The following is an 18,161-nucleotide window of genomic DNA, read 5'->3' as shown; positions in this document are numbered from 1 at the left end:
CCTCCTGTTACTCCATATATCCCTCGCTATAATTCCTCCTGTTACTCCATATATCCCTCGCTATAATTCCTCCTGTTACTCCATATATCCCTCGCTATAATTCCTCCTGTTACTCCATATATCCCTCGCTATAATTCCTCCTGTTACTCCATATTTCCATCGCTATAATTCCTCCTGTTACTCCATATATCCCTCGCTATAATTCCTCCTGGTACTCCATATATCCCTCGCTATAATTCCTCCTGGTACTCCATATATCCCTCGCTATAATTCCTCCTGTTACTCCATATATCCCTCGCTATAATTCCTCCTGGTACTCCATATATCCCTCGCAATAATTCCTCCTGTTACTCCATATATCCCTCGCTATAATTCCTCCTGGTACTCCATATATCCCTCGCTATAATTCCTCCTGTTACTCCATATATCCCTCGCTATAATTCCTCCTGTTACTCCATATATCCCTCGCTATAATTCCTCCTGTTACTCCATATATCCCTCGCTATAATTCCTCCTGTTACTCCATATATCCCTCGCTATAATTCCTCCTGTTACTCCATATATCCCTCGCTATAATTCCTCCTGGTACTCCATATATCCCTCGCTATAATTCCTCCTGTTACTCCATATATCCCTCGCTATAATTCCTCCTGGTACTCCATATATCTCTCGCTATAAATCCTCCTATTACTCCATATACCCCTCGCTATAATTCCTCCTGGTACTCCATATATCCCTCGCTATAATTCCTCCTGTTACTCCAAATATCCCTCGCTATAATTCCTCCTGTTACTCCATATATCCCTCGCTATAATTCCTCCTGTTACTCCATATATTCCTCGCTATAATTCCTCCTGTTACTCCATATATCCCTCGCTATAATTCCTCCTGTTACTCCATATATCCCTCACTATAATTTCTCCTGTTACTCCATATATCCCTCGCTATAATTCCTCCTATTACTCCATATATCCCTCGCTATAATTCCTCCTGGTACTCCATATATCCCTCGCTATAATTCCTCCTGGTACTCCATATATCCCTCGCTATAATTCCTCCTGGTACTCCATATATCCCTCGCTATAATTCCTCCTGTTACTCCATATATCCCTCGCTATAATTCCTCCTGGTACTCCATATATCCCTCGCTATAATTCCTCCTGGTACTCCATATATCCCTCGCTATAATTCCTCCTACTACTCCATATATCCCTCGCTATAATTCCTCCTGGTACTCCATATATCCCTCGCTTTAATTCCTCCTGGTACTCCATATATCCCTCGCTATAATTCCTCCTGTTACTCCATATATCCCTCGCTATAATTCCTCCTGTTACTCCATATACCCCTCGCTATAATTCCTTCTGTTACTCCATATATCCCTCGCTATAATTCCTCCTGTTACTCCATATATCCCTCGCTATAATTCCTCCTGTTACTCCATATATCCCTCGCTATAATTCCTCCTGTTACTCCATATATCCCTCGCTATAATTCCTCCTGGTACTCCATATATCCCTCGCTATCATAATTCCTGTTACTCCATATATCCCTCGCTATAATTCCTCCTGTTACTCCATATATCCCTCGCTATAATTCCTCCTGTTACTCCATATATCCCTCGCTATAATTCCTCCTGTTACTCCATATATCCCTCGCTATAATTCCTCCTGTTACTCCATATATCCCTCGCTATAATTCCTCCTGTTACTCCATATATCCCTCGCTATAATTCCTCCTGTTACTCCATATATCCCTCGCTATAATTCCTCCTGTTACTCCATATATCCCTCGCTATAATTCCTTCTGTTACTCCATATACCCCTCGCTATAATTCCTCCTGTTACTCCATATATCCCTCGCTATAATTCCTCCTGTTACTCCATATATCCCTCGCTATAATTCCTCCTGTTACTCCATATATCCCTCGCTATAATTCCTCCTGGTACTCCATATATCCCTCACTATAATTCCTCCTGTTACTCCATATATCCCTCGCTATAATTCCTCCTGTTACTCCATATACCCCTCGCTATAATTCCTCCTGTTACTCCATATATCCCTCGCTATAATTCCTCCTGTTACTCCATATATCCCTCGCTATAATTCCTCCTGTTACTCCATATATCCCTCGCTATAATTCCTCCTGGTACTCCATATATCCCTCGCTATAATTCCTCCTGTTACTCCATATATCCCTCGCTATAATTCCTCCTGTTACTCCATATACCCCTCGCTATAATTCCTCCTGTTACTCCATATATCCCTCGCTATAATTCCTCCTGTTACTCCATATATCCCTCGCTATAATTCCTCCTGTTACTCCATATATCCCTCGCTATAATTCCTCCTGTTACTCCATATATCCCTCGCTATAATTCCTCCTGGTACTCCATATATCCCTCGCTATAATTCCTCCTGTTACTCCATATATCCCTCGCTATAATTCCTCCTGGTACTCCATATATCCCTCGCTATAATTCCTCCTGGTACTCCATATATCCCTCGCTATAATTCCTCCTGTTACTCCATATATCCCTCGCTATAATTCCTCCTACTACTCCATATATCCCTCGCTATAATTCCTCCTGTTACTCCATATATCCCTCGCTATAATTCCTCCTGTTACTCCATATATCCCTCGCTATAATTCCTCCTGTTACTCCATATATCCCTCGCTATAATTCCTCCTATTACTCCATATATCCCTCGCTATAATTCCTCCTGGTACTCCATATATCCCTCGCTATAATTCCTCCTGTTACTCCATATATCCCTCGCTATAATTCCTCCTGGTACTCCATATATCCCTCGCTATAATTCCTCCTGGTACTCCATATATCCCTCGCTATAATTCCTCCTGGTACTCCATATATCCCTCGCTATAATTCCTCCTGTTACTCCATATATCCCTCGCTATAATTCCTCCTGGTACTCCATATATCCCTCGCTATAATTCCTCCTGGTACTCCATATATCCCTCGCTATAATTCCTCCTGGTACCCATATATTCCTTGCTATAATTCCTCCTGGTACTCCATATATCCCTCGCTATAATTCCTCCTGTTACTCCATATATCCCTCGCTATAATTCCTCCTGTTACTCCATATATCCCTCGCTATAATTCCTCCTGTTACTCCATATATCCCTCGCTATAATTCCTCCTGGTACTCCATATATCCATCGCTATAATTCCTCCTGTTACTCCATATATCCCTCGCTATAATTCCTCCTGTTACGCCATATATCCCTCGCTATAATTCCTCCTGGTACTCCATATATCCCTCGCTATAATTCCTCCTGGTACTCCATATATCCCTCGCTATAATTCCTCCTGGTACTCCATATATCCCTCGCTATAATTCCTCCTGTTACTCCATATATCCCTCGCTATAATTCCTCCTGGTACTCCATATATCCCTCACTATAATTCCTCCTGTTACTCCATATATCCCTCGCTATAATTCCTCCTGTTACTCCATATATCCCTCGCTATAATTCCTCCTATTACTCCATATATCCCTCGCTATAATTCCTCCTGTTACTCCATATATCCCTCGCTATAATTCCTCCTATTACTCCATATATCCCTCACTATAATTCCTCCTGTTACTCCATATATCCCTCGCTATAATTCCTCCTGTTACTCCATATATCCCTCGCTATAATTCCTCCTGTTACTCCATATATCCCTCGCTATAATTCCTCCTGTTACTCCATATATCCCTCGCTATAATTCCTCCTATTACTCAATATATCCCTCGCTATAATTCCTCCTGGTACTCCATATATCCCTCGCTATAATTCCTCCTGTTACTCCATATATCCCTCGCTATAATTCCTCCTGGTACTCCATATATCCCTCGCTATAATTCCTCCTGGTACTCCATATATCCCTCGCTATAATTCCTCCTGGTACTCCATATATCCCTCGCTATAATTCCTCCTGTTACTCCATATATCCCTCGCTATAATTCCTCCTGGTACTCCATATATCCCTCGCTATAATTCCTCCTGGTACTCCATATATCCCTCGCTATAATTCCTCCTGTTACTCCATATATCCCTCGCTATAATTCCTCCTGTTACTCCATATATCCCTCGCTATAATTCCTCCTGTTACTCCATATATCTCTCGCTATAATTCCTCCTGTTACTCCATATATCCCTCGCTATAATTCCTCCTGTTACTCCATATATCCCTCGCTATAATTCCTCCTGGTACTCCATATATCCCTCACTATAATTCCTCCTGTTACTCCATATATCCCTCGCTATAATTCCTCCTGGTACTCCATATATCCCTCGCTATAATTCCTCCTGGTACTCCATATATCCCTCACTATAATTCCTCCTGTTACTCCATATATCCCTCGCTATAATTCCTCCTGGTACTCCATATATCCCTCGCTATAATTCCTCCTGGTACTCCATATATCCCTCACTATAATTCCTCCTGTTACTCCATATATCCCTCGCTATAATTCCTCCTGTTACTCCATATATCCCTCGCTATAATTCCTCCTGGTACTCCATATATCCCTCGCTATAATTCCTCCTGTTACTCCATATATCCCTCGCTATAATTCCTCCTGGTACTCCATATATCCCTCGCTATAATTCCTCCTGGTACTCCATATATCCCTCGCTATAATTCCTCCTGTTACTCCATATATCCCTCGCTATAATTCCTCCTGGTACTCCATATATCCCTCACTATAATTCCTCCTGTTACTCCATATATCCCTCGCTATAATTCCTCCTGTTACTCCATATATCCCTCGCTATAATTCCTCCTGTTACTCCATATACCCCTCGCTATAATTCCTCCTGGTACTCCATATATCCCTCGCTATAATTCCTCCTGTTACTCCATATATCCCTCGCTATAATTCCTCCTGGTACTCCATATATCCCTCGCTATAATTCCTCCTGGTACCCATATATCCCTCGCTATAATTCCTCCTGTTACTCCATATATCCCTCGCTATAATTCCTCCTGGTACTCCATATATCCCTCGCTATAATTCCTCCTGTTACTCCATATATCCCTCGCTATAATTCCTCCTGGTACTCCATATATCCCTCGCTATAATTCCTCCTGGTACTCCATATATCCCTCGCTATAATTCCTCCTGGTACCCATATATCCCTCGCTATAACCCCTTCTATAACTTCATGTAAATCTTTCTATATCCCCTCCTATTGTTTGATATAAATTCCCGTATTTGCATTGCTACAGTTGTAATCAAAATTATTCAACTCCCATTGAAAATCAGATTTATTATCAAACCGTACAGACTTTCAACTGTTTGCAATGAACAAATCAAACAAAAGCAAATGAAATAGCTCAACATAACGAATGCTTCAAGTAGTTTCCCCAAATTCAACTGATGTACCTTATGTAACTTATAATGACTTCTTCTGTCTAAAACTCTTCAAACCCCTGGATAGAACCTCACACAATAGCACAAATATGCAAAACAGATGTTGTCTCAAACACACCTTATGCAACTATTCATGGGCTTCATTAGTTGCACCGGGTGTGCTTGAGCTGGAACACTTGACATACCTGAACTGGCTAGGGGGTTTGTTGAGTGTCACATTTGACTGCATGTTAGAAATATGGCTAAGTCAAAAGAATGGTCCACAAAGTTAAAGGGACACTATAGTCACCTGAACAGCTTAATGAAGCAGTTTTTGTGTATAGAACATGCCCCTACAGCCTCACTTCTCAATCCTCTGCCATTTAGGAGTTATCCCTTTGTTTATGAACCCTAGTCACACCTCCCTGCATGTGACTTGCACAGCCTTCCATAAACACTTCCTGTAAAGAGAGCCCTATTTAGGCTTTCTTTATTGCAAGTTCTGTTTAATTAAGATTTTCTTATCCCCTGCTATGTTAATAGCTTGCTAGACCCTGCAAGAGCCTCCTGTATGTGATTAAAGTTCAATTTAGAGATTGAGATACAATTATTTAAGGTAAATTACATCTGTTTGAAAGTGAAACCAGTTTTTTTTTTCATAGCCAGGGAAAGTGTGGCTAGGGCTGCATATACAGAAACAAAGTGATTTAACTCCTAAATGACAGAGAATTGAGCAGTGAAATTGCAGGGGAATGATCTATACACTAAAACTGCTTTATTTAACTAAAGTCATTTAGGTGACTATAGTGTTCCTTTAAAGTATCAGGAAATCCTAGGAGAAGATGTCATGCTGTCTGTGTGGAAGCTGAAGCTTGGGCATCACTGGACCTTCCAACAAGACAATAATTCCAAGGATAGTTCATATTCTACCAAGGCTTGTTGCAGAAGAATTCCTGGAAAATTCTACAGTGGCCACCACAGTCACCTGACTTGAACCCCATAGAAAACCCCTGGTGGGATTTGCGTGGGCAGCACGCAAACCCAAGAATATTACTGAACTGGAGCTAATTGCTCATGAGCAATGGACTAAGATTCCTCAGGAACGCTGCCAGAACCTGGTGTCTGACTATGCTTCTCATTTGCAGCAGGTCATATCCGCAAAAGGATGATCTACTAAGTACTGAAGATGCTTGCCATGAAGGGGTTGAATATTTTTGAGACTGGAGAAGTCATTATGCGTTGCATTTTGTGTTGAATGTGGGAAAGCCACTTGAAGTATTCCTTGTGATGCTTTTTTGATTTTTTCACAGCAAACAGAAGAAAGTCTGTCAATTTTGACAATGAACCTTGTTTTTGAAGGGGGGTGAATACTTTTCACTGCTTTTAGCTTTAACTCCCTCAATGCATGTTTATGACTGATGTGTTGATTATGTTTATTTATCTCTTCCTTATCCTTATTTGAATGCTGTGCAGGTTAACCACGTCAGTTTGGAAGATGTGATGCACGAAGATGCGGTAGCTGCTCTGAAGAATACATCTGACATTGTCTATCTGAAAGTGGCCAAACCGACCAATGTGTATCTGAATGACTCCTACGCACCACCGGATATTACAACCTGTAACTGTCTGTCTTCCCAGCTACCTACACAGCTTTCTATCTACCTGTCTGTCTGTCTGTCCATCAAACTACACAGCTATCTATCTACCTGTCTGTATGTCTGTCCATCGAACTACACAGCTATCTATCTACCTGTCTGTCTGTCTGTCCATCAAACTACACAGCTATCTATCTACCTTTCTGTAAATCAAACTACACAGCTATCTATCTACCTGTCTGTATGTCTGTCCATCGAACTACACAGCTATCTATCTACCTGTCTGTCTGTCTGTCCATCAAACTACACAGCTATCTATCTACCTGTCTGTATGTCTGTCCATCAAACTACACAGCTATCTATCTACCTGTCTGTCTGTCTGTCCATCAAACTACACAGCTATCTATCTACCTGTCTGTATGTCTGTCCATCGAACTACACAGCTATCTATCTACCTGTCTGTTGTCTGTCCATCAAACTACACAGCTATCTATCTACCTGTCTGTTGTCTGTCCATCAAACTACACAGCTATCTATCTACCTGTCTGTATGTCTGTCCATCGAACTACACAGCTATCTATCTACCTGTCTGTTGTCTGTCCATCAAACTACACAGCTATCTATCTACCTGTCTGTATGTCTGTCCATCGAACTACACAGCTATCTATCTACCTGTCTGTCTGTCTGTCCATCAAACTACACAGCTATCTATCTACCTTTCTGTAAATCAAACTACACAGCTATCTATCTACCTGTCTGTATGTCTGTCCATCGAACTACACAGCTATCTATCTACCTGTCTGTCTGTCTGTCCATCAAACTACACAGCTATCTATCTACCTGTCTGTATGTCTGTCCATCAAACTACACAGCTATCTATCTACCTGTCTGTCTGTCTGTCCATCAAACTACACAGCTATCTATCTACCTGTCTGTATGTCTGTCCATCGAACTACACAGCTATCTATCTACCTGTCTGTTGTCTGTCCATCAAACTACACAGCTATCTATCTACCTGTCTGTTGTCTGTCCATCAAACTACACAGCTATCTATCTACCTGTCTGTATGTCTGTCCATCGAACTACACAGCTATCTATCTACCTGTCTGTATGTCTGTCCATCGAACTACACAGCTATCTATCTACCTGTCTGTTGTCTGTCCATCAAACTACACAGCTATCTATCTACCTGTCTGTTGTCTGTCCATCAAACTACACAGCTATCTATCTACCTTTCTGTAAATCAAACTACACAGCTATCTATCTACTTGTCTGCCTTTCTGTCCATCAAACTACACAGCTATCTATCTACCTGTCTGTCATTCTGTCCATCAAACTACACAGCTATCTATCTACTTGTCTGTCTTTCTGTCCATCAAACTACACAGCTATCTATCTACCTGTCTGTCTGTCTGTCCATCAAACTACACAGCTATCTATCTACCTGTCTGTATGTCTGTCCATCAAACTACACAGCTATCTATCTACCTGTCTGTATGTCTGTCCATCAAACTACACAGCTATCTATCTACCTGTCTGTCCATCAAACTACACAGCTATCTATCTACCTGTCTGTATGTCTGTCCATCGAACTACACAGCTATCTATCTACCTGTCTGTTGTCTGTCCATCAAACTACACAGCTATCTATCTACCTGTCTGTTGTCTGTCCATCAAACTACACAGCTATCTATCTACCTGTCTGTATGTCTGTCCATCGAACTACACAGCTATCTATCTACCTGTCTGTATGTCTGTCCATCGAACTACACAGCTATCTATCTACCTGTCTGTTGTCTGTCCATCAAACTACACAGCTATCTATCTACCTTTCTGTAAATCAAACTACACAGCTATCTATCTACTTGTCTGTCTTTCTGTCCATCAAACTACACAGCTATCTATCTACCTGTCTGTCATTCTTTCCATCAAACTACACAGCTATCTATCTACCTGTCTGTCTGTCTGTCCATCAAACTACACAGCTATCTATCTACCTGTCTGTCTGTCTGTCCATCAAACTACACAGCTATCTATCTACCTGTCTGTATGTCTGTCCATCAAACTACACAGCTATCTATCTACCTGTCTGTATGTCTGTCCATCAAACTACACAGCTATCTATCTACCTGTCTGTCTGTCTGTCCATCAAACTACACAGCTATCTATCTACCTGTCTGTATGTCTGTCCATCAAACTACACAGCTATCTATCTACCTGTCTGTCTGTCTGTCCATCAAACTACACAGCTATCTATCTACCTGTCTGTATGTCTGTCCATCAAACTACACAGCTATCTATCTACCTGTCTGTATGTCTGTCCATCAAACTACACAGCTATCTATCTACCTGTCTGTCTGTCTGTCCATCAAACTACACAGCTATCTATCTACCTGTCTGTATGTCTGTCCATCAAACTACACAGCTATCTATCTACCTGTCTGTCTGTCTGTCCATCAAACTACACAGCTATCTATCTACCTGTCTGTATGTCTGTCCATCGAACTACACAGCTATCTATCTACCTGTCTGTTGTCTGTCCATCAAACTACACAGCTATCTATCTACCTGTCTGTTGTCTGTCCATCAAACTACACAGCTATCTATCTACCTGTCTGTATGTCTGTCCATCGAACTATACAGCTATCTATCTACATGTCTGTATGTCTGTCCATCGAACTACACAGCTATCTATCTACCTGTCTGTTGTCTGTCCATCAAACTACACAGCTATCTATCTACCTGTCTGTTGTCTGTCCATCAAACTACACAGCTATCTATCTACCTTTCTGTAAATCAAACTACACAGCTATCTATCTACTTGTCTGTCTTTCTGTCCATCAAACTACACAGCTATCTATCTACCTGTCTGTCATTCTGTCCATCAAACTACACAGCTATCTATCTACTTGTCTGTCTTTCTGTCCATCAAACTACACAGCTATCTATCTACCTGTCTGTCATTCTGTCCATCAAACTATACAGCTATCTATCTACCTGTCTGTCTTTCTGTCTGTCGAACTACACATCTATCTATCTACCTGTCAGTATTTCTGTCCATCAAACTACATAGCTATCTATCTACCTGTCTGTCTTTCTGTCCATCAAACTACACAGCTATCTATCTACCTGTCTGTATGTCTGTCCATCAAACTACACAGCTATCTATCTACCTGTCTGTCATTCTGTCCATCAAACTATACAGCTATCTATCTACCTGTCTGTCTTTCTGTCTGTCAAACTACACATCTATTTATCTACCTGTCTGTCTTTCTGTCCATCAAACTACACAGCTATCTATCTACCTGTCTGTCTTTATGTCCATCAAACTACACAGCTATCTATCTACCTTTCTGTCTTTCTGTCTGTCGAACTACACAGCTATCTATCTACCTGTCTGTCTTTCTGTCCATCAAACTACACAGCTATCTATCTACCTGTCTGTCTTTCTGTCCATCAAACTACACAGCTATCTATCTACCTGTTTTTATTTCTGTCCATCAAACTACACAGCTATCTATCTACCTGTCTGTCTTTCTGTCCATCAAACTACACAGCTATCTATCTACCTGTCTGTCTTTCTGTCTGTCGAACTAAACAGCTATCTATCTACCTGTCAGTCTTTCTGTCCATCAAACTACACAGCTATCTATCTACCTGTCTGTCTTTATGTCCATCAAACTACACAGCTATCTATCTACCTGTCTGTTGTCTATCCATCAAAATGTATCTCTATTTCTGTTTAATGATTTATCATGCATATTGATCTATCCGTGTGTACCAATATATCTATACATTGATCTTTCTGTATCTATATGTATATCTGTGTTTGTTGATCATTATATGTCGTTGTATTTCTTTCTACCTGTGTCTTCATGAAGCTTTTCCTAGTATTTGATTGATATAATTGTCTGTATGTATTGATTGATGTCATTGTCTGTATGTATTGATTGATATAATTGTCTGTATGTACTGATTGATATCATTGTCTGTATGTATTGATTGATATCATTGTCTGTATTGATTGATTGATATCACTGTCTGTATGTACTGATTGATATCATTGTCTGTATGTTCTGATTGATATCATTGTCTGTATGTATTGATTGATATCATTGTCTGTATGTATTGATTGATATCACTGTCTGTATGTACTGATTGATATCATTGTCTGTATGTACTGATTGATATCATTGTCTGTATGTATTGATTGATATCATTGTCTGTATGTATTGATTGATATCACTGTCTGTATGTACTAATTGATATCATTGTCTGTATGTACTGATTGATATCATTGTCTGTATGTACTGATTGATATCATTGTCTGTATGTATTGATTGATATCATTGTCGGTATGTATTGATTGATATCATTGTCTGTATGTATTGATTGATATCATTGTATGTACTGATTGATATCATTGTCTGTATGTACTGATTGATATCACTGTCTGTATGTACTGATTGATATCATTGTCTGAATGTATTGATTGATATCATTGTCTGTATGTACTGATTTATATCACTGTCTGTATGTATTGATTGATATCATTGTCTGTATGTATTGATTGATATCATTGTCTGTATGCATTGATTGATATCATTGTATGTATTGATTTATATCACTGTCTGCATGTACTGATTGATATCACTGTCTGTATGTACTGATTGATAACATTGTCTGTATGTATTGATTGATATCACTGTCTGTATGTACTGATTGATATCACTGTCTGTATGTACTGATTGATATCATTGTCTGTATGTATTGATTGATATCATTGTCTGTATGTATTGATTGATATCATTGTCTGTATGTATTGATTGATATCATTGTCTGTATGTACTGATTGATATAATTGTCTGTATGTGTTTGATTTATATCATTGTCTGTATGTATCGATTGATATAATTGTCTGTATGTATTGATTGATATCACTGTCTGTATTGATTGATATCACTGTCTGTATGTACTGATTGAAATCATTGTCTGTATGTATTTGATTGATATCATTGTCTGTATGTACTGATTGATATCATTGTCTGTATGTGTTTGATTGATATCATTGTCTGTATGTATTGATTGATATAATTGTCTGTATGTATTGATTGATATCACTGTCTGTATTGATTGATATCACTGTCTGTATGTACTGATTGATATCATTGTCTGTATGTATTTGATTGATATCATTGTCTGTATGTACTGATTGATATCATTGTCTGTATGTGTTTGATTGATATCATTGTCTGTATGTATTGATTGATATAATTGTCTGTATGTATTGATTGATATCACTGTCTGTATTGATTGATATCACTGTCTGTATGTACTGATTGAAATCATTGTCTGTATGTGTTTGATTGATATCACTGTCTGTATGTATTGATTGATATCACTGTCTGTCTGTATTGATTGATTGATATCATTGTCTGTATGTACTGATTGATATCACTGTCTGTATGTATTGATTTATATCATTGTCTGTATGTACTGATTGATATCATTGTCTGTATGTATTGATTGATATCACTGTCTGTATGTATTGATTGATATCATTGTCTGTATGTATTGATTGATATCATTGTCTGTATGTACTGATTGATATCATTGTCTGTATGTATTGATTGATATCATTGTCTGTATGTATTGATTGATATCATTGTCTGTATGTATTGATTGATATCATTGTCTGTATGTATTGATTGATATCATTGTCTGTATGTATTGATTGATATCATTGTCTGTATGTACTGATTGATATCATTTTCTGTATGTACTGATTGATATCATTGTCTGTATGTATTGATTGATATCATTGTCTGTATGTATTGATTGATATCATTGTCTGTATGTATTGATTGATATCATTGTCTGTATGTACTGACTGATATCATTGTCTATAAGTAATTTCTTGATATCCTTGTCTGTATGTACTGATTGATATCATTGTCTATAAGTAATTTCTTGATATCCTTGTCTGTATGTACTGATTGATTTGTCCAATTGATATTGATGAATCTTTATTTTGTATCCAGCTTACTCCCAGCAGTTGGACAGTGATCTCTGTCACCCCAGTTATTTGGGACCTGAATACGCTTCAGTCATGACCCCAACGTCACCACACAGATACTCCCCCATCCCCAAAGAACTCATGGGAGAAGAGGAGGTCCCCAGGTAAAGGCTGGTGTAGTATTAATTAAGTTAGTGATGTGCATCCAATATGGAGAATTGTTTTGTCCATCAGCAAGTCGGGAATATATTCTTCGATTTCCACAAAGAATCATGTGACTATGTCCCTATATGTCTGTACCATTCACGAAGCAATATGTAACAACACAATGACACAATAACTGGGACTTTTATTATATTATGGCTGATTGCTGATATGTTATTGTGTCGATGTGTTATTGTGTTGATGTGTTGTCTTGATGTGGATGATTGCTGATGTGTTATTGTGTTGATGTGTTGTTTTGTTGATGTGTTGTGGCAGATTGTTGATGTGTTGTGGCTGATTGTTGATGTGTTATTGTGTTGATGTGTTGTGGCTGACTGTTGATGTGTTGTTTTGTTGTGGCTGATTGTTGATGTGTTATTGTGTGGATGTGTTGTGGCTGACTGTTGATTTGTTATTGTGTTGATGTATTGTGGCTGACTGTTGATGTGTTATTGTGTTGTTTTGTTGTAGCTGATTGTTGATGTGTTATTGTGTGGATGTGTTGTGGCTGACTGTTGATGTGTTATTGTGTTGTTTTGCTGTGGCTGATTTTTGTATGTGTTGTTTTGTTGTGGCTGATTGTTGTTGTGTTATTGTGTTGATGTGTTGTTTTGTTGTGGCTGATTGTTGTTGTGTTATTGTGTTGATGTGTTGTTTTGTTGTGGCTGATTGTTGATGTGTTATTGTGTGGATGTGTTGTGGCTGACTGTTGATGTGTTATTGTGTTGTTTTGCTGTGGCTGATTTTTTTATGTGTTGTTTTGTTGTGGCTGATTGTTGTTGTGTTATTGTGTTGATGTGTTGTTTTGTTGTGGCTGATTGTTGTTGTGTTATTGTGTTGATGTGTTGTTTTGTTGTGGCTGATTGTTGTTGTGTTATTGTGTTGATGTATCATTGGTTTATTATGTTGGGACTGATTGTTATTTATTGTAACCTTGTTTTGTCACTCTGCAGGGAGCCACGGCGGGTTACGATACACCGTGGATCCACGGGACTTGGATTTAACATTGTTGGAGGGGAGGATGGAGAGGGGATCTTCATCTCCTTTATTCTCGCTGGAGGACCCGCTGACTTGAGTGGAGCCTTAAGGAAAGGAGACCAGATCATATCCGTGAGTAATAAGCCCACATAACCCCTGCGCACACGGCACACAATATAAGTGTGGCTCAATGTCCCCAAGATAATAAAAAATTGTGTGCTGCAGAAGACAGACCTATGTAACCCATGTGACTACAAGTGCTATATAGTTAAATCAAACAGTAGGATAGACAAGGAATTGCAGTGAACTGATGTACAAGACATCATAGATCCCATTATATTGTAGGTAAGGGTCTCCCAGCCTGTAGGTGGTAACACTACTTATTGTAGGTAAGGGTCTCCCAGCCTGTAGGTGGTAACACTACTTATTGTAGGTAAGGGTCTCACAGCCTGTAGATGGTAACACTACTTATTGTAGGTAAGGGTCTCCCAGCCTGTAGGTGGTAACACTACTTATTGTAGGTAAGGGTCTCCCAGCCTGTAGATGGTAACACTACTTATTGTAGGTAAGGGTCTCACAGTCTGTAGGTGGTAACACTACTTATTGTAGGTAAGGTTCTCACAGTCTGTAGATGGTAACACTACTTATTGTAGGTAAGGGTCTCCCAGCCTGTAGATTGTAACACTACTGTAACAGAACGCAGTATATTAGTCCACGATATCCGTTGGTATCCTCAGGAAATCCACAGTCAAGACAGAAAGCACGGCAATATTCCCCATCGGTAGCCGATCGGCGGCCATCTAGGAGAGCCTTGAAACACCGATTGCAACCGGGGTGTACTCGGTTACTTGGTGCCACACGACTGGTGAAGGTGTGGTCTATCTGGGGAGCCCACATTCGTACGGCGAACGGCTGTACATAGCATTATCACAGGTAACGACTTGCAGTATACATTCCGCCTATGGACAACCTACGCTGCATATAAGTTAGAAGTGGCTAGGTTTGCCACAATGCTCCCCCAGAACCAAGCCGGCATACACAGTCTGATCCCAACGGATCGGCTTGGGGATGTCCGGGGGAGTACTCACAGATCATTTTTCTAATTCCGTCTGTCTGGATAACCCGTCGGCGTTACCGTTTTGTTTTCCTGGTCGGTAGTGGATGGTAAAGTCAAAGGGCTGCAGCGCCAAACTCCAGCGCAACAGCCGGGCATTGTCTCCAGATACACGGTTTAGCCACACCAACGGGTTGTGATCTGTGAGTAAGGAAAAAGGTTGTCCATACAAATACGGCTGTAACTTTTTAAGGGCCCACACCACGGCCAGGCATTCTTTCTCAATGGCGGCGTAGCTTACTTCGCGGGGTAATAACTTGCGGCTTAAGTAGGCTACGGGATGCTCTCCGCCATCGGCTCCCACTTGGCTCAGCACTGCCCCCAATCCAAACATTGAAGCGTCTGTGTGGACAAGAAATCTTTTAGTTGGATCAGGAGCCATTAACACAGGAGCATTAGTTAGTGCGGTCTTGAGCTGTTGGAATGCCTGCTCACACTCTGGGGCCCAGACAACCAGTCGAGGAAGGTTCTTTTTGGTCAGGTCCGTCAGGGGTTTGGCCAGGGTACTGTAGTCTGGTACAAATTTCCTATAATACCCTGCAGTCCCTAGAAACGCTAGCACCTGGGTTTTGGTCCTGGGGGTAGGCCACTTGGCCACGGCCTCAATTTTGGCTGGCTCGGGTCTCTGCTGCCCACACCCTACCCGGTGTCCTAGATACTGCACCTCGGCCATCCCTATGTGGCACTTACTTGGTTTTAGCGTTAACCCCGCTCCCCCAATACGATCTAGGATCGCCCCTATATGTTGGAGGTGATCTTCCCAAGTCTGGCTGAAGATGGCTATGTCGTCCAGGTAGGCACAGGCATAGTCCTGGAAGCCGTCCAGTAGTCGATCTACCATCCGCTGAAAAGTAGCCGGAGCGTTTTTCATCCCGAAGGGCATGACCTTGAACTGGTACAGGCCAAACGGGGTGACAAACGCCGACTTGGGGATGGCATCATCGGCTAAAGGAATTTGCCAGTATCCCTTACATAAGTCAATGGTAGTGAGATACTGGCCCCGTGCCATTTTATCTAGCAGTTCGTCTATACGGGGCATCGGGTAGGCATCCGACACGGTCTTGTCGTTCAGCCTCCGGTAGTCAACGCAGAATCGGGTCGTGCCGTCCTTTTTAGGCACCAGGACTACCGGCGATGCCCAGGGGCTATCTGAGGGTTCGATAACTCCTAACTGCAGCATTTCATCCAGCTCGGCCTTCATATGAGTCCGGACTGATTCCGGGACCCTATATGGTGCCTGTCGCATAGGTAGCTGTCCCGGGGTTTCAACTCGGTGGGTGGCCAGCGGAGTGTACCCAGGTAAATTAGAGAACGTAGCCCCTTTAGCTACGATCAGCGCCTGTATCTGGGCACGCTCGCGAGGGCTTAGCCGCTCCCCCAGTTGAACCCCCCGGGAGGGCTCTACCGGTTCTTCCTGTTCTAGCAGATCAGGTAGTGGTAAGTTCTCCTGATCTTCTATGGCGGAGGCACAGATTGCCGTCACATCCTCTATCCGCTCGTGGTAGGGTTTGAGCAGGTTGACGTGAAGCATGCGTCTCTTCCCTACCCCGGAGCAGGGGCCAATCACATAGGTAGTGTCGCATCGCTGCTCCACTACCTGGTATGGGCCTTGCCAGATGGCCTGCAGCTTATCTGTGCGGACAGGTTTTAAAATTAAAACCTTCTGCCCCACTTGAAAGCTGCGGTCCCTGGCTCCCCTATCGTACCATCGCCGCTGACGTTGTTGGGCCGCCTGGAGGTTGGTGTGTACAGCCTGGGTTAGGGCCTCCAGTCGGTCTCGGAACTCCAGTACATACGATACGATAGGAGTTTCGCTAGCAATGCTCTCCCCCTCCCAGTGCTCCCTAATTAAGTTTAAAGGTCCCCGTACTCTTCTCCCGAACAGTAGTTCGAATGGGGAGAACCCGGTCGATTCTTGGGGAACCTCCCTATACGCAAAGAGCAGGTGAGGTAGAAACCTCTCCCAGTCTTTGTGGGTTTCCCCGAACGTCCGAAGCATCTGCTTCAGCGTCCCATTGAATCGTTCACATAGTCCATTGGACTGGGGGTGGTAGGCTGAATTGACTATGGGCTTAATGCCACACACCTTCCACATCTGTTGGGTAACCTCAGCAGTAAATTGGGTGCCCCGGTCAGATATTATCTCCTGGGGAAACCCTACTCGGGAAAATACTTTTATTAGAGCTTCCGCCACGGTTTCAGCGTGAATGTTAGAGAGGGCTATCGCTTCGGGATATCGGGTGGCGTAGTCCACCACGGTTAAAATGTATTTCTTCCCAGAGGGACTGGGTTTTGGCAGGGGCCCTACTATATCTACTGCGACCCTGCTGAAGGGCTCGGCGATAATGGGAAGGGGGCATAATTTGGCCTTGTGGCGATCCCCTCGTTTTCCTACCCTCTGGCAGACGTCGCAGGATGTGCAATATTGTCGTACATCCTGTGAGATTCCGGGCCAGAAAAACGCGTGCGTTAGGCGGTACCGGGTACGGGTCATCCCTAGGTGTCCTGACAAGGGGATATCGTGAGCAATTCTGAGCAGCTCCTGCCTATGCTTCCGTGGTACCACTAGTTGTTTGTTAGTCAAAGTGACGGACCCCCCCACGTCCTTGGCCGTGATACGGTACAGTAACTCTTTTTCCCACGTGAAGTGCTCCCCCTCTAGCCCGGTCTGGTCAGCTTGTGCCCGGTCCCTATAGACTTGGAGAGTGGGATCGGCCTGTACTTCGGTGATAAAGGTAGTCGGGGTATCCCAGGTTATGGAAGTCGGGTGAGGGTCGTGGTCTCTTACCTGAGCCTCAGAGTGTATCGGTGTAGCCGTGGTGCATGCCTGTTGCCGTGTGGTTACTGGATGGGCTTCCTGGTAGGGTGCCTGTGGAACAAAGGCAGA

The 18,161-nt window shown here is 41.9% G+C and overlaps 1 protein-coding gene across 7 annotated transcripts in view; it reads left to right on the top strand.

Moving 5' to 3' along the window:
* DLG4 (discs large MAGUK scaffold protein 4) overlaps nucleotides 1–18,161 on the top strand; it is a 404,912-nt gene that overhangs the window by 298,680 nt on the left and 88,071 nt on the right. For 5 of the 7 annotated variants that reach the window (XM_063449833.1, XM_063449831.1, XM_063449837.1 and 2 more), the window contains 3 exons: nucleotides 6,841–6,991; nucleotides 13,004–13,142; nucleotides 14,136–14,292. In XM_063449833.1, coding sequence (XP_063305903.1) covers nucleotides 6,841–6,991; nucleotides 13,004–13,142; nucleotides 14,136–14,292 — 447 coding nt within the window. The remainder of the gene's footprint in view (nucleotides 1–6,840; nucleotides 6,992–13,003; nucleotides 13,143–14,135; nucleotides 14,293–18,161) is intronic. The other 2 variants (XM_063449834.1, XM_063449832.1) reach the window with 1 other exon arrangement.

The sequence above is a fragment of the Pelobates fuscus genome, chromosome 3, assembly GCF_036172605.1.
Source record: "Pelobates fuscus isolate aPelFus1 chromosome 3, aPelFus1.pri, whole genome shotgun sequence".
Lineage (NCBI taxonomy): Eukaryota > Metazoa > Chordata > Amphibia > Anura > Pelobatidae > Pelobates > Pelobates fuscus.
The sequence above is the reverse complement of the archived record's forward strand: the minus strand, read 5'-3'. Positions and strand labels throughout refer to the sequence as shown.